The 18,318-nt window shown below is 40.5% G+C and overlaps 1 protein-coding gene across 1 annotated transcript in view; it reads left to right on the forward strand.

The window, feature by feature from the left end:
- Positions 1-18,318, forward strand: part of LOC126187515 (probable asparagine--tRNA ligase, mitochondrial) — a 77,631-nt gene that overhangs the window by 34,739 nt on the left and 24,574 nt on the right. Inside the window, exon 4 of the mRNA XM_049928648.1 lies at positions 16,837-17,040. Coding sequence (XP_049784605.1) covers positions 16,837-17,040 — 204 coding nt within the window. The remainder of the gene's footprint in view (positions 1-16,836; positions 17,041-18,318) is intronic.

Consider the following 18,318-nt stretch of genomic DNA (forward strand, 5'->3'; position numbering starts at 1 on the left):
GTACTAGTGTAATTTTTATTTGAATAATTTATCCACTGAAAAATCTAGGCCCACTTAAAAAAAGTGCCTGTTTTGAAAACTCATAACTTAAATTGAGTACCACAAACATAATTTGTACTAGTATAATTTTTATTTGAATATTTATCCACTGAAAAATCTTTTGTTTATGTTTGGGATAAAATACAAGCATGAAGGGTTGCATGCAGCTAACAAAAGTATCTCATTCTTTCATCAGTTCATGCACAGTGAAGAACCGTAAGATAAGAGTACCGTATGTCTCAAGTTAAATGAAGATTGTTTCCTGGTGGGGGAGGGGGGAGGCAGTTACAGATTGAAATGAGTGAGTGCGTGATCACAAGAGTCCCATTTCTGGCCCTTCCTATTTGCAATATGACTTGGACTTTGGAAATACTGAGTTAGCTTCAGAGTGCAAATAGTTCAACATAATTAACCAACCTATGAAACAAAAGCCTTTTGTTGTCTATGAAATAAAGCTCAATTACTGTAGATTAATAAAATAGCTTGAAAATTATGATACGCAAAGGAAGAGATATAGATGGGAAAACATAAATGATTTTCAGATTAAATGTTTTGAGTATTCAAATCATTCGATTCAGCTGTGAAGGACAGGGGTCCGCATTGCTGGGAACCAGGTTTCCTGGAGGGCAATGCAGAAAGCAGGTGTAAAGCTTAACAGTTGCCGTAGCTCAGCCAGGTGGTGGAAAAAACCACAGCAATTTCACTGGAGGATGACGTTATCATGAGGCTGGGAAGGCATGAAGCATGCAGAATTGGTTGGGAGTGGTGGTGTTGGGGCCACCAGAGGGTCCTTTTTCTTAGCAGACTCCTTTGTTTGCTTGCCCTCTCACGTCCCTTTAGGGGTTTGCTGGGAGGATTTCTCTGAAGTAGCTTCAGGCACGGAGGAAGACCCTCTCTCCCAAGGTCTCCACTAATGCCACAGCGGGTACTCGCCAGTGGCTAAAGGAGCCTAAAGCTTTGTAAGCTGTTAGAATGTATGGTAAGTCGGCGGTTGTGTTGGGTCCTGGAGTCACGTGGCCTACTGCCTCTGTGCCAGGGTGGTTTCCCCCAGGGTCACTCTACTATTGATAATGTAGTTTCCCTTGGGTCTGCCATCTGAACAGCCTTTTCCAGACTCCAACACCTGGTTGCCATCATTTTTGATTTACGAAAAGCCTACGACACGATCTGGCAACATCACATCCTTGCCACAGCATATGAGTGGGGTCTCTGGGGCCTGCTCCCAATTTTTATCCAAAATTTACCATCGCTCAGTACTTTCCATGTCCAAGTTGGTGCATCCCATAGTTCCCCCCATATCCAGGAAAATGTCATGCAGGGCTCTGTATTGAGTGTATCTCTATTTTTAGTGGCCATGAATCGCTTAGCAGCAGCTGTTGATCTCACCTTCTCCGTATGCAGACGACTTCTGCATTTTATACTGCTCCTCCAGTACTGATGTTGCTGAGCGGCACCTTCAGGGAGCCATCCACAAGGCGCAGTCATGGGCTTTAGCCTACAGCTTCCAGTTTCCAGCTGCGAAGTCGTGTGTCGGCGTCGTACCGTTCATCCAGAACCAGAACTTTATGTTAATGACGATGCACTCACTGTAGTGGAGACATATCGATTCTTAGGATTGGTTTTCAATGCCTGATTGACGTGGCTTCCTCATCTTCGTCAGCTGAAGCGAAAGTGCTGGCAGCACCTCAGTGCCCTCCGCTGCCTGAGCACCACCACTGGGGTGCAGATCGCTTTATGCTGCTGCAGCTTTACAGAGCCCTTGTTCAATTGCGCCTTGACTACAGAAGTCTGGTTTATGGTTTGGTGGCACCCTGAGCGTTGCGTTCACTCGACCCAGTGCACCACTGTGGCATTCGACTAGCAACAGGAGCTTTTAGGACGAGTCCACTGATGAGCCTCCTGGTGGGGGCTGGAGTCCCTCCATTGAAGGTTAGGTGGGCACAACTGCTCGCCAGTTACGTTGCACACATTCTTAGTTCTCCTGAGCATCCGAATTACCATCTCCTTTTCCCATCCACGGCAGTTCATCTCTCGCATTGGAGGCCCAGGTCAGGGCTTACGATTGCGGTTCGCGTCCGATCTCTTGTGTCTGAAGTGGAGTCCTTGCCTTTACCACCTATACTCGAGGTCCATTCACGTACACCTCCATGGTGTACACCTAAGCCAAAGCTTTGCCTGGACCTTTCACGTGGTCCTAAGCACTCAGTCAACACCGCAGCTCTCCGCTGTCTCTTCATCTTGATTCTTGATATGTATCGGGACCATGAAGTGGTTTACACTGACGGCTCGATGGCTGATGGTCACATTGGCTTCGCATATGTTCATGGAGGATATATTCAACTGCACTCCTTGCCAGATGGCTGCAGTGTTTTCACGGTGACCAATCCTCATGCTCTTGAGCAGTCTACAAGCTATTGACCAGTGTTACCTCCGCCATCCTTTGGTAGCGACCATCCGGGAGTCCACCTATGTCCTGGAATGGTCCAGTCATTCCATGGTGTTTGTATGGACCCCAGGCCCCGTCCTCCAAATCCCAGGAAATGAACTTGTCAACAGGCTGGCCAAACAGGCTACATGAAAACTGCTTCTGATCGGCATCCCTGTAACTGACCTGCGATCATTATTATGCCGCAAGGCTTTTCAGCTTTAGGAGACGGAATGGGATAATCTCAGTATGTACAACAAACTGTGTGCCCTTAAGGAGACTATGAACGTGTGGAAGACATCCATGCAGTCTTCTCACAGGGACTCTGTGGTTCTCTGCTGGCTCTGCATTGGCCATACGTGGTTAACACATGGCTACCTCCTCCGTCGCGAGGACACACCTCGGTATCACTGTGGCTCACATGTGATTGTCATCCACATCTTGCTGGACTGCCCACTTTTAGCCACTCTGCGGTGGACTTTTAACCTTCCTAGCACCCTGCCTTCGATGTTGGGCGGCAATGCCTCAACAGCAGATTTAGTTTTACATTTTATTCTTGAGGGTTTTTTTTATCATATCATCTAAGGGTGGGCATTTAGCCTTCTCTCTGAGGTCGCCACCCTCCCTCCATTTTAACTCTGTCGCACTTTCTTTGCATTTGTTTGTCTTGTTGGTCGTCTTTTCTGTACATGTGTTCATCTTGCCTTGTCTTTTTGGGGTGGACATTTTAGTGTGTTGTGGAGTGGCTGACTCATCCCCTTTTGTTATTGTGATCAGCCAGCCGAGACCAAATGCTCTATGGTTTTAATACCTTCTTCTACTTTTCCTTTTGGTGTACGTTTTCCCCACTTTTTGTTCTTTCTATTTGTTTTCCTTTTAGATGTGGTTTTGTGTGTGTGTGTGTGTGTGTGTGTGTGTGTGTGTGTGTGTGTGTGTGTGTGTGTGTGTGTACCTTGAGCCTTGCTTGCATCAGGAAAATGGGACTGATGACCCTGGAGTTTGGTCCCTTTATACCCCAAGCCAATCAAACCAATCCATGTGTGCAATCCCAGAACTTTCTTTTTCAAATTAAGACCTATGATTGAAACTGACAAAGCTGTTTCGGCAAGGAATGCTCTTTCTACCTGTGATAGTCTTTACATACTCCATCCTTTGCCCATCTTTGAACTTTTTCGATGTTCTCCTTCAGTCCTATCTGATAAGGATCCCATACCACTTGCAGGACTCCAAAAGTGGGTATGGACAAGTAGTGTAGATAGTCTCTCTAGTAAATATGTTGCATCTTACCTCTAAGGTAGCAGAATACCTTCATCTTGTACACTGTGTGGTACATTCTGCATTCATATATTGTACTCACTCCATTCAATAGCTCTTGTATTTCTTCCACCTTTCATAGGGTATAGGAACATCATCAGTGAAATGTTAACACCAATGCCCTTTCATTGTGAATTCCAGTCCCACATCTGAGCCTTTCTTTTAGTTTCTTCATTGCTTCTAAATGTAAATCTACATGACTACTCTGTAATTCACATTTAAGTGCTTGGCAGACGAGTCATCAAACCACTTTCAGACTATTTCTCTTCCACTCCACTCTCTAACAATGTTTAGGAAAAACAAATAGTTAATCTTTCTTTATGAGCTCTTATTTGTCTCATTGTATTACGATGATCATTATCATTTCTCCCTACGTAGGTGGGTATAAATAAAATATTTTCACATTTGGAGAAGAAAGTCGGTGATTGAAATTTCATGAAAAGACCTCACTGCAACAAAAAGCGCATTTGTTTTAATGATTGCTAGCCCAACTCATGTATCTCATTTGTGACATTCTCTCACCTATTTCATGGTTGTACAAAATGAGTTGCCCTTCTTTGAACTTTTTTGACTTCCTCCTTCAGTCCTAACTGGCAAGGATCCCATACTGCATAGCAAAACTCAGAAGAGGATATGGACACGTAATGTAAGCAGTCTCTTTAGTAAATCTGTTGCATTTTGTAAGCATTCTGCTAATAAAATGAAGTCTTTGATTAATCTTTCCCACAACATATTCTATGTGATCATTCCAGATTAAGTTGTTTTTGATTGTAATCCCTAGGTATTTAGTTGAACTGATGGTTTTCAGCTATGCATTGTTTATCATGTAACCAAAATGTTACATTATGTACTTCTTTTGTGTACAGATTTGACAGTAGAGTAGAAAGACTGCATCCTTGTCTTATGCCCTTTTTTATCTGAGCACTTCTAACTTGGTCTTCCATTCTTATTGTTCCATCTTGGTTCTGCTACAAGTTGTATATTACCCATCTTCCCCTGTAACATATTCTTATTTTACTTAGGATTTCAAACATCTTGCACTATTTTATGCTATTGCATTTTTTTTCTATGTTGACAAATCCTATGAAGCTGTCTTGGTTATTTTCAAACTCTGCTTTCATTGTTCCATGAAATTTTGGGCAAACTGCTGAATATCTGTAATTTGCTGCCATGATATTTCAGCACATCTGGCTATCTTCAGATGTGTACTGACAAAAATACACTGAGCTCCCGTATTAAAAAACTCCTCCAACACATATGTGATGTATCCAGTTGTCAATGCACGTGAATTGCTTGAGCGCATGTGCATCTGTGCTGCAGGTCAATGGTCTGCAGTGTGTGTCCTTCTTGGTGAAAGCTCACCTCATTGTTTTCACATGGTAAAAACACAGAACAAAACCATCTACAGAGAGCATGAAGATTTTCCATAATGAGACCCCATGCAGCATGTAATGGGGAAATACTGTCACAGTTTATAAGGACCTCACGCAGTCATACTTCCAGTGATTCATTGATTGTGGGGTTCCAAAAGTTTGATGTATGAACCACCAATTTTCTTCCATGATATTTTGCAAATTTCCAGCATAAAAACAGTGATCAGCGATAGTGGACTTGGTGGCTTGCAGAAGGCGAGTATGGCACTCGTGTTCCAAGATCTGCTCCTGAATAGTGTGCGCTGTTTGCCCTTGTAAGATTTTCCACACTTGCACAGAACCCTATAAACACAAGCCTTGCGCAGCTCAAAGTCATCTTTGACAGAGCAGTGCCAAGATTTCTGGTGGAGGACAAAAAATCACTTTAACCTTATGTTTTCTAAATACTCTGTGCCTATTTTCATGGAAATATTTACAATATATGGTAGGTAAGCTGTCATTTTGAAGGTGTAATCCTTTTCCTTGTTCTGCCATTTTTACATCTTTTATGCTGTCTGTGCCTTCTGAGACAATATTCATTGCTCAGGACCACAGTTGTTCCAGTTCTACTTGCAAGTTATCAGCATCTGATATGAAATGGACTCAGTGAATTAAGGTCTTCAGAATGCCCGTTGTTTGTACTGGGTGGTGGCTACTACCAGCCTGTAAGGACAAGCCTGTATGAGTCGTCTTTTGAAGTACTAAATGTCAAAGTGTGCCATTGCTCGTATGTTGCACTAAGACTTCTGAACAAGGCAGACAACCTCCTTTGCCCATCTCCATGGTAAATGGTATGTTTACGTGTATGGAGTTAAGATGTTGAAAGGATTGTCATTGTCAGCGACTGTCTAAACCATGAGGCCACACTATATATGTAGCATCAACGTAGGCCTATCACCAAAATATTGCTAGTCTTACAGGTGCTGATCTGAGTGATAGCTCCTCCCAATCTGCTATAAAAGTGCTCGCCACCAGGAGAGACAAAGGGCTTCCCACAGCGACACCATCAGATTGCAACGCTTTTATATCAATCTCAAACTTGTTGTTGATGAGGTGTAGCGAGTCCGCTAGAGACACTTTTGTAAAAAAGGAAACACACACATTTGGCAGTTTGTAGCAACATTCAGTAGTTGCCAGCAGTATTCAAAACATTACATGAAGAAAACGTGTTCTTATATTCAGTGCTGTGCTACTGAAATTTGATAGACTGGAAGCAGAGAAACAGTTTTAGGACAAGAAAAGCAAGTACACATGAAGATCAGCTTCTAAAAAATTCCCAAGGGAAAATTTGGGCCTTTATTATGCTATACTAAGTCATAAGGTGTTTCTGATCTGAAGAAAAGCTGTGTATAAATTGAAAAGCAAAATAGTATATAAATAAGTATGTATATATTTAAGGCCTTTTACAAATTGAAGGCAAAATACATATGGCAATATAAAATTCCTTTTATTTAGTTACACAGACAGATTTAAGTTGAAAATTACCAATATAAAGTCAAAATATTTTTTCTGTGTTGTCCACTGGTTTTTTCTATTATCATTGTGATACCAATGCTTTTCTATCCAGCTTCTGTGATTACATTGTATATATGTATACATCTTTTCCTCCTCAACTGAACTACCTGGTGCAGTGGTATTATGTATCAGACTGTCTTTGTATGGTACATCTTACTGAAGATTCTGTTAAATTATAACCTAATCTTCATCATTACTAATCTATGGTCAGGGTCTGTTTCTGCTATTCATTAGATCTTACAAACCAGTAAGAAAATAATTTAGGAGCAAAGGAGAAAACTAACCGAATAACAGAAGCATTGAGTCATCAAGAGGCACACACAAAAGAGAATGGAAACCTTTTAAGGAAAATATGATTGCTAGTTACTTTAAAGATGACAAGTTACAGACAGGCACATTGAAAAGATGCTTGCACATACCGTATCTACTCGAATCTAAGCCGCACGTGAAAAATGAGACTTGAAATCAAGGAAAAAAATAATTTTCCCGAATCTAAATCGCACCTGAAATTTGAGACTCAAAATTCAAGGGGAGAGAAAAGTTTTAGGCATCACCTTGATCGAATGAATGACGATGAAGCTATGCGTCAGGCGCTCCGTCCATATTTATATGGATACCCTTCCTTTTTCACGTGCTTCATCTGGTTCAAATCGGTTGCTTATTTTTCTTTGATCTGATAAGGGCCATTATCTTTGTCATAGGTGTTTACGTCACTCTAAGCTGAAAATGCATTACTGTACTGTGTCATGCATTGTTTGTTGCATTCTGATAATGACTGTTTACGACCTGTCGCCGCTCACGGCATGGCTTGCTTTTGTGCGCGCTGCCACCGCTTACAATAAAAAAAAGAGAGGAATTGTCTCATTAGCAAAACAATGCAAAGGGACTGCTATTTGTTGTTACTTACACTGCTGCTTTCTTTGATAATGATCAACAAGAACTAAATAATAGACTATGTATGATAGATGTTCTGAACAAGAGTTTAGCTAAAATTTTTCTCCGATTGAAAATCTTTGCAGACGTCTCTTTTGTAAATTACACTCTGCACAGAAATTAGAGTCATCTTAGATTTAAAAATCTAGTCAATTGCTGTGCTTCATTTCTGATTGTATCACTATTAGGCATAAGAATAATACGAATATAAACATGTCATGATATGTATATTCTTCCACATTTGCTGTTGCCTCACACTAGTTTTGTAGGTTATTAGGCAGACGGGATTTAAATGAGATAGCAGCAAACACGAAAGAATACATGGCAAAATGTTTATATTCGTATTATTCCTATGGTGAAGAGAATACTGCATGTGATTCACAATTCATAAAAGTTCCTATTAGCAACCATCTCTTCTCACTGGTAGGAAAAAATTCAGAACGTTGAGTTGGCCATATTGACAAACATCCCAAACAGTCTTGCCAGTCGGATTTTCGTAGAACATTGAAATGCTGCTACATTCGAAGATGAACAATACGGAATTTGTATTTACTTCGTTGGATAATGTATGAAAATGCAGTGGTCGAAACTCGGGGCGGAGAAAAAATGCTCGTCTTCCACCTTTTTTTTTTAAATTTATTTACTGACACAGAGGTTTTGGCACCAGTATTTATCTTTGTGCCTGCAAAGCATGCCTGTGTAGCGCTACATAAATTCGACGGCAGAAGTTAGTTGTGGCGGCACCTACCAACATTTTTCAGAACTTCCGCTTACTTTGCACTCGATTCTAAGCCGCAGGCGGTTTTTGAATTACAAAAACCAGAAAAAAAGTGCGGCTTAGATTCGAGTAAATACGGTAGCTTTCAGCCAAAGCCTTCATCAGAAATGGAAACACGCACACATTCATTCAGACAAGCAAGCATGCATCATGCACACATGACTACCATCTCTAACAGCTCCAACCATAATTGCATTGCCAGAACTGGCACTCTGGTCCGAGCTGCCTGAGATGGTGGTCATGTGTGAGTATGTATGCTTGCATATGTGTATGAATATGTGTGTGTTTCATTTTCTGATGAAGGCTTTGGCCAAAAGCTATGTGTAAGTGTCTTTTCGTTGTACCTGTTTGCGACTTAACGTGTTATCTTTACTGTAAGTATCAATCTGTCTTTTCCTTATATTGTTGATATTCCAACCTAAGTATGACACAGGATTGTTAGCCATTACTAACCTCCAGGGGGGCGAAATGTATAGTACTGCCAACAACACGTATAAAAGTAAAAGAGATACACTTACTAGCTTTTCGAACTCTTAGTTCTGAAAATTAGGAAGTGTATCACTTATACATTGTGTGTCAGGAATACTACACATATTACCTTCCGATAGAAAGTTTGTTCTCAGCCATTCAGTTCTCTTCAACTCGTGGTGACATTATGAATGATGTCCTTCCATGCACCCCTAGACATTGTTTTGGTCCTTGGTTCTTCCAGTGTCTTTCCAATGCCTTCTTTGATGGCCCCTATCTGTCTTCTGCTTGATTTTCCTGTATTTCTTTGACCTTCCATTCTTTGAACATTACAGATTTTTGTATTGGGGTTTTTGCTCTCATGAGAGGCCCAAAGTACTTCAGTTTTCCCAGAGTACTTCAATTTTATTTGGGGTATATTGGCCTCCAAAGACAGTTTAAGGTTTTTTTTTCTACAACAGTTTTTTAATTCTTTTGATACATGAAGTTGTCACTATCCTTTCTATCAACAGACTGCCTCTCAAAATATACATTTAAAAAAAATCAATTTTCTTGTGATCTGCTGTTTTCATTGTGCATGACTCACATCCATATAAAACTATCAAAAAGAATCAAAGTTTCAGGTATTTTTACTTCAAATCTCCTCCAGTACATTCCCTAACATTCAGCCTTTCCTTATTCCATCAGGTAAGTCTCTCCTGACCTGGGGTTGTGGGTGACTATTTCGAACTCTGTCCCTTTTCCTATACTTCATCAGTCATTTTCCTTCACCCCTCTTTCTTTCCCTTCAACCCCTCTGCCAAAATAAAAAGCCACTGGCTCCGGAAGCTTGGAAATGTCAATACTTTTATAAAGGCGCCACTTCTTGATGAGTGGATTTTTGATCTATCCCGTTACATTATATTTTCAGTAATAACTGTGATCTTTAAAGCTTTATATTTGATACTGATGAAAGAGCAGAATATACAATGATGAAATATTATTCATTTTATGGTGCGAAGAGAGGAAAAACTTGTTATAAAAGTAAAGAGCAAATGATATACTGATCATCAGACATCATGTTCCTACCACACAGCACTTCCCAGAATTTTAAGACAGAGCAATGCTGTAGTTATTGGCCAGTAGTTACCACAGACGAAATTAACCACAGCAAAGCAGCTGACTACGTAATTCACTCAAAAATGTGGGAAATACTGGGTTTTATGGGAATAACTTTTAAAAAAAGTTAAATAGAAATCTGTGCAGAAACCAACAACAGTATAAACATAGCTAGAATAAAGAGAAACTTTCTAGACAAGGGACGGAGCCAGTCAGGGATTTATACTATCTTTCTTGTCCCATCTGCACGGTGATGAAATAATGAGTACTGCATGTCTAATAGATATGGAAAGTGGAATTAAAATTGGGGGGGGGGATTATTTTTCATTTATAACTGCTTAATTTAATTGTAGGAGATTTTCCAAGTCGTACCCTTCTTCTTAATATTTCCTCCGGGGAGGAGCGGCGTTTTGCTATTGTAGATCCTAAAAATATATATTTATTGACTTCCTCGGAGATTCTCCATATCTCACTACATTAGTCTTCATTCTTGTTGTCATACTTCTTGTTTACTTCAAATTTAGTCTTAGACCAACTTTTCCGCTTTCTTTCCATATCTTTTCCAGCATATATTTAATGTCTTCTTCACTGCCTGCTAGGTGTGTTATGTCATCTGCATATTGTTAAGTTGTTGATTAAATACTCCCTCCCTCCAGTTTTAATTCCAATTTCCATATCTGTTACAAATGCAGTGCTCATTATTTGCTCACCATACAGATGGAGAAAGAAAGAAAGAAAGATAGTATACATCTCTGACTGACTCCTTCCCCATCTTGAAAGTTTCTGTTTATTACAGCTGTGTTTATAGCTTTGTTGGTTTTTGTACAGATTTCTGATTAACTACAAGAAGTTATTCCCATAAAACCCAGTATTTCCCACATTTTTGAGTGACTTACACAGTCAGATGCTTTGCTGTGGTTAATTTGGTCTGTGGTAACTGTTGTTGTTGTTGTTGTTGTTGTAGTGGTCTTCAGTCCTGAGACTGGTTTGATGCAGCTCTCCATGCTACTCCATCCTGTGCAGGCTTCCTCATCTCCCAGTACTTACTGCAACCCAATCCTTCTGAATCTGGTTGTGTATTCATCTCTTGGTCTCCAACTACGATTTTTACCCACCACGCTGCCCTCCAATACTAAATTTGTGATCCCTTGATGCCTCAGAACATGTCCTACCAACCTTCTCCCCAATTCTATTCAATACCTCCTCATTAATTATGTGATCTACCCATCTAATCTTCAGCATTCTTCTGTAGCACCACATTTCGAAACCTTCTATTCTCTTCTTGTCCAAACTATTTATCGTCCATGTTTCACTTCCATACATGGCTACACTGCATACAAATACTTTCAGAAAAGGCTTCCTGACACTTAAATCTATACTCGATGTTAACAAATTTCTCTTCTTCAGAAACGCTTTCCTTGCCATTGCCAGTCTACATTTTATATCCTCTCTACTTCAACCATCATCAGTTATTTTGCTCCCCAAATAGCAAAACTCCTTTACTACTTTAAGTGTCTCATTTCCTAGTCTAATTCCCTCAGCATCACTCAACTTAATTTGACTGCATTCCATTATCCTAGTTTTGCTTTTGTTGATGTTCATCTTATATCCTCCTTTCAAGACACTGTCCATTCCATTCAACTGCTCTTCCAAGTCCTTCCTGTCTCTGACAGAACTACAATGCCGCCAGTGAACCTCGAAGTTTTTATTTCTTCTCCATGGATTTTAATACCTACTCCGAATTTTTCTTTTGTTTCCTTTACTGCTTGCTCAATATACAGATTGAATAACATCGGGGAGAGGCTATAACCATGTCTCACTCCCTTCCCAACCACTGCTTCCCTTTCGTGCCCCTCGACTCTTGTAACTGCCATCTGCTTTCTGTACAAATTGTGAATAGCCTTTCGCTCCCTGTATTTTACCCCTGCCACCTTTAGAATTTGGCAGTCCTCCAGCCTCGGACAGCTTCTTGTTGTGTGCCTTCATCTGATTTTAGCAGGGTCGTTTGTCAGCGCATTTTCTCGCTGTGACATGCCAATTGGTCTACACTTACTGAAGACAAGCTTCGGGCCTTGAAACCTCTCCCCCCGGCTTGGACGACCTCTTCACGCCCTTCTCGGCGGGAGGAGGTCGTTTTGGCCCGGTTACGAATTGAACACTGCCGGTTCAGCCATCGCCATCTGCTGACGGCTGCGCCGGTGCTGTTCTGCCCATGTGAGCAATTGCTGACGGTACGCCACATTTTAACGTCCTGTCCAAATTTTAATACACTGTGCGTTGATCTTGGCCTGCCATGTACTCTGGATGCCATTTTAGCGGATGACCCAGGAGCAGCTGCTCGCGTTCTTTGTTTTATCCACTTGACCAACCTTTCTAAGGACATTTGATTATGCTGTTTACTTTTAATCCCCTGCTTGTTAATATGCCTTTTATAGTGTTGTCCCTTTTAGTTGCTGTTTTAACCTTGTGCCTTGCAGTGCATTCATAACTTAGTCTGGGCACTAATGACCATTGTAGTTGTGCGCCCTAAAACCACACCAAAAAAGAAAATCCTTTAGAATTTGAAAGAGAGTATTCCAGTCAACATTGTCAAAAGCTTTCTCTAAGTCTACGAATGCTAGAAATATAGGGTTGCTTTTCCTTAATCTACTTTCTAAGATAAGTCGTAGGGTCAGTATTGCCTCACGTATTCCAACATTTCTACGGAATCCAAACTGATCTTCCCCGACGTCGGCTTTGACCAGTTTTTCCATTCGTCTGTAAAGAATTCGTGTTAGTATTTTGCAGCTGTGACTTATTAAACTGTGGTAACTACTGGCCAGTAACTACAGCATTGCTCTGTTTTAAAATTCTGGGTAGAGCTGTATGGTATCTGATTTGGTGAAGGCTGCCGGTCTTGCTTACGAGATTAAGGCAGAGCTCACCATCTGCAGCATCGTTGACAGAACTGACTGTGGATCTTTGGTGCAGAGCCAGGTGGAGGGTCTGAATCAGAGGCTCAGACGCTTATGCGACTGTGTTGGCTGCAGATTCCTTGACTTGCGCCATAGGGTGGTGAGGTTTCGGGTTCCGCTGAATAGGTCACGAGTTCACTACACTCAGCTGGCGGCTACACGGGTAGCAGAGGCTGTGTGGCATGGACTGGGCGGTTTTTTAGGTTAGAAGGCCTTGGGAAAGTACGGGGTGGGCTGCAATCTCAAAGGGTGCATGGCAAATACAGGACGTGCTCGGATCAAGGAACAGTCGGAATTGTAGTTGTGAATTGTTGTAGTTGTGCTGGGAAAGTCCCTGAGCTTCAAGTGCTAATAGAAAGCACAGAAGCTGAAATCGTTATAGGTACAGAAAGCTGGCTAAAGCCTGAAATAAGTTCTGCAGAAATTTTTACGAAGTCTCAGACGGTGTTCAGGAAATATAGATTAGGCAGAATTGGTGGTGGAGTGTTTGTGTTTGTCAGTAGTGGTTTATCTTGTAGTGAAGTCAAAGTAGATACTCTGTGCGAATTGGTATGGGTGGAGGTTATACTTAACAGCCGAACTAAGTTAATAATTGGCTCCTTCTACCAACCCCCAGACTCCGATGATATAGTTGCTGAACAGTTCAGAGAAAATTTGAGTCTCGTAACAAATGAATACCCCACTCATACGGTTATAGTTGGTGGGGACTTCAACCTTCCCTCGATATGTTGGCAAAAATACTTGTTCAAAACTGGTGGTAGGCAGAAAACGTCTACCGAGTGTGTCCTAAATGATTTCTCTGGAAATTATTTCGAGCAGTTAGTCCACGAACCCACGCGAATTGTAAATGGTTGTGAAAACACACTTGACGTCTTAGCCACAAACAATCCAGAGCTAATAGAGAGCATCATGACTGATACAGGGATTAGTGATCACAAGGTTGTTGTAGCTAGGCTCAATACCGTTTCTTCCAAATCCACCAGAAACAAACGCAAAATAAGTTTATTTAACAAAGCAGATAAAGTGTCACTAGAAGCCTTCCTAAGAGACAATCTCCATTCCTTCCGGAACTGACTTTGCAAATGTAGACGAGATGTGGCTCAAATTCAAAGATATAGTAGCAACGGAAAAAGCTTGCGAAGTTCAGAACAACGCGAAATCCCGAAGATTGGCTAAAATTTACAGACGCACGAAATTTGGCAAGGACTTCAATGCAAGATGCCTTTAATAGGTTCCACAACGAAACATTGTCTCGAAATTTGGTAGAAAATCTGAAGAAATTCTGGTCGTATGTAAAGTACACAAGCGCAAGACGCAGTCAATACCTTCGCTGTGCAGTGCTGATGGTACGGTTACCAATGACTGTGCCGCTAAAGCAGAGTTATTGAACGCAGTTTTCCGAAATTCCTTCACCAGGGAAGACAAATGGAATATTCCAGAATTTGAAACACGAACAGCTGCTAGCATGAGTTTCTTAGAAGCAAATACCTTAGGGGTTGCGAAGCAACTCAAATCGCTTGATACGGTCAAGTCTTCAGGTCCAGTGCAGGTCGCACCAGTGTTTAAGAAGGGTAGTAGGAGTAATCCATCGAACTACAGACCTATATCATTGACGTCGGTTTGCAGTAGGGTTCTGGAGCATATACTGTATTCAAACATTATGAATCACCTTGAAGGGAACGATCTATTGATACGTAATCAGCATGGTCTCAGAAAACATCGTTCTTGTGCAACGCAGCTAGCTCTTTATTCGCACGAAGTAATGGCCGCTATCGACAGGGGATCTCAAGTTGATTCTGTATTTCTAGATTTCCGGAAAGCTTTCGACACCGTTCCTCACAAGCGACATCTAATCAAGCTGTGGGCCTATGAGGTATCATCTCACGTTGTGCAACTGGATTCATGATTTCCTGTCAGGAAGGTCGCAGTTCGTAGTAATAGACAGCAAATCATCGAGTAAAACTGAAGTGATATCAGGTGTTCCCCAGGGAAGCGTCCTGGGACCTCTGCTGTTCCTGATCTATATAAATGACCTGGGTGACAATCGGAGCAGTTCTCTTAAGTTGTTCGCAGATGATGCTGTAATTTACCGTCTAGTAAGGTCTTCCGAAGACCAGTATCAGTTGCAAAGCGATTTAGAAAAGATTGCTGTATGGTGTGGCAGGTGGCAGTTGATGCTAAATAACGAAAAGTGTGAGGTGATCCACATGAGTTCCAAAAGAAATCCGTGGGAATTTGATTACGCGATAAATAGTACAATTCTCAAGGCTGTCAATTCAACTAAGTACCTGGTTGTTAAAATTACGAACAACTTCAGTTGGAAAGACCACATAGATAATATTGTGGGGAAGGCGAGCCAAAGGTTGCGTTTCATTGGCAGGACACTTATAAGATACAACAAGTCCACTAAAGAGACAGCTTATACTACACTCGTTCGTCCTCTGTTAGACTATTGCCGCGCGGTGTGGGATCCTTACCAGGTGGGGTTGACGGAGGACATCGAAGGGTGCAAAAATAGGGCAGCTCGTTTTGTATTATCATGTAATAGGGGAGAGAGTGTGGCAGATATGATATGCGAGTTGGGATGGAAGTCATTAAAGCAAAGACGTTTTTCGTCGTGGCAAGATCTATTTACGAAATTTCAGTCACCAACTTTCTCTTCCGAATGCGAAAATATTTTGTTGAGCCCAACCTACATATGTAGGAATGATGATCAAAATAAAATAACAGAAATCAGAGCTCAAACAGAAAGGTTTAGGTGTTTGTTTTTCCTGCGTGGTGTTTGGGAGTGGAATGGTAGAGAGATAGTATGATTGTGGTTTGATGAACCCTCTGCCAAGCACTTAAATGTGAATTACAGAGTAATCATGTAGATGTAGATGTGACATCTGATGATCAGTATATCATTTGCTCTTTACTTTTATCACAAGTTTTTCCTCTCTTCACACCATGAAATGAATAATATTTCATCATTGTATATTCTGCTCTTTCATCAGTATCAAATATAAAGCTTTAAAGATCACAGTTATTACTGAAAATATAATGTAACAGGATAGATAAAAAATCCACTCATCAAGAGGTGGCACCTTTATAAAAGTATTAACGTTTCCAAGCTTCCGGAGCCAGTGGCTTTTCCTTTTGGCAGAAGGGTCGAAGGGAAAGGAAGAGGCGAGAAGGAAAATGACTGATGAAGTATAGGAAAAGGGACAGAGTTCGAGAAACTCACCCAGAAACCCAGGTCAGGGGAGACTTACCCGACAGGATGAGAAGGAATGGCTGATTGTTGGGGATTGTACCAGAGGAGATTTGAAAACCCGAGAGCTTAAAGGTTATTACTGAGAGTGACTTATGCCACTGTTGCTTTGAATGTTCCAAATATGTTTTATGCCTTCCTTGCTCTTTTCCTAACTGGCGAGTGCTCTTTCAAGCAGTCATAATTACATCTGTTTTTGCTAGTCATGAAAAATATTAGTTCTTTATTTTCTATATTTTTATTGTTTATACATAAAATAAGTATCGGACTTGATTATTTTAACAGAACTAAACAAAATTGTCTGAATTCATGTCAAACATCCTCTTAATATGGAGGTTTTTTTTTCCATCAAGATTTACTTTAGTTAGGAGGAGTGAGCTTGAAAGCTCCATACAGCTATTCTGTTTTAGGTTTGTATGTTTTACCATAAACTATTTCAAGTGAATGCCTGGATGGTGCCGTCAGCAAGGACATGGGCAATTCCCTTCCCTATCCTTGTCCAGCTGACCTAGTGCTCCACCACAAATATTCTGTATTAATGGTATGTTAAATTCCAACTTTCTATTTTTCATGATTTTCTTGTATTGATTTGTATTGGTTGATACAATTTTAGAATTTCGCATGTCTTTTTTTCAAAATTGTTCCAGTCAGTGCTGAATCCAGACCCTTTCACTAAAGTAATGCGCAGTGAAGCTGCTGTGGCCCTTGGCATTGACCCTGATGCTCCATTGTCACGAGAACATGAACTAGAGATAGTGAACCGGTTTGGTGGAGGAAGGCCTGTTTTTGTTTATGGAGCACCGGCATCTACAGCTCCTTTCTACGCTAAGCAATCTAGTAAACCAGGAGAGGTAACGTTTTGTAATATTGTGTTTTTGTTGTACATGCATAACTTCTTCATATGGAGGAATGATTGTTTTTTGTAGCACAGTTGAAAATGATTAAATGAAAGTTTTAGATGTTTTGCAGCATAGTTACAACAAGACGAAAAAATTGTACTTACCACTCTATAAAACAACGACTGAATATAAATTTTAAAGTGCAGCTGGAAATATCCTTCACAAATGTTGTGAGAAATCTACGGCAGAAACCAGAGGTCATAGAATGAAGGGTAAAAGAACTGTGAATCCTACTGTAAGATGATTTACCACTTGAAGCAAATGTAAGACAGTCTTGGAAGGCATGGTATAGATAAAAGATCACAAAACATTTCCTGACATATTGATTATTGAAAAGCTCATAGGAGTTTGCCAATGAAGATTCATCAGAAACGGTTGTCTTTTGTTGAGCAAACCCTCACCATTCTCAAGGTACAAATAAGAATGATCATGCTACATAGTTTAAACCCACAATGAGTAGTGCTGTGCCAGTTGAGAAAGTAGAAGAGAGAAAACATGAAGACAGACACAGTTAGTAAGCACAATACCCACTTGCCGATGACCAAATTCAGAGAATAACACATCCTGAGATTACCTACAGATAGTTGTGATGATGACCATAGGACTTTGTGGTGCACATCTGACCCCACCATTGTTTTAACCTTTCAGACCTGATTTTTTTTTTCTGGAGGAAGGATAATGTGGTAACGCTATTATGTGATTTTTTTATGACTTTAAATGTGAGATTTATACAAAAATATGTACCCATTTTCAAAAGATGATTTGTACATTTTGCTTCAGTTTATGGCCTAATATAAATAATCATGAAATATTCTCTATTGTAATAAGTAATAAAATGATCATTCAATAGTTTCCATGCAGAATAACAATAACAATATTCAGTTATGCTGTGGAATATAGCGAACCAACCCCATCCATGTATTCTGATGGTCATGAGCTAGACTTGCTTATATTTTCATTGTGATTTCCAACAATTGGCAGCACTTGCACATGATTAAAAAGTTGAGCATTTACAAATGTGTATCTCAGGTTTCCATTGGGAAAAAATACTTCTGTGGCAGCTAATGCATAGTAAAAGTTAATATACATGATTGTAGCCAGAGGTTCTGAAAGGGTTAATGAGGATGAAGTGGGTCCCACACAGAATTTAAACAAAAACCTTTGCATCTGTTTATGAAATCATTGACTTGAAGCTTACTCATTTCTCTCAAAACTCTGTACCAGTAATTT

Source organism: Schistocerca cancellata, chromosome 5, assembly GCF_023864275.1.
Source record: "Schistocerca cancellata isolate TAMUIC-IGC-003103 chromosome 5, iqSchCanc2.1, whole genome shotgun sequence".
NCBI classification, from domain to species: domain Eukaryota; kingdom Metazoa; phylum Arthropoda; class Insecta; order Orthoptera; family Acrididae; genus Schistocerca; species Schistocerca cancellata.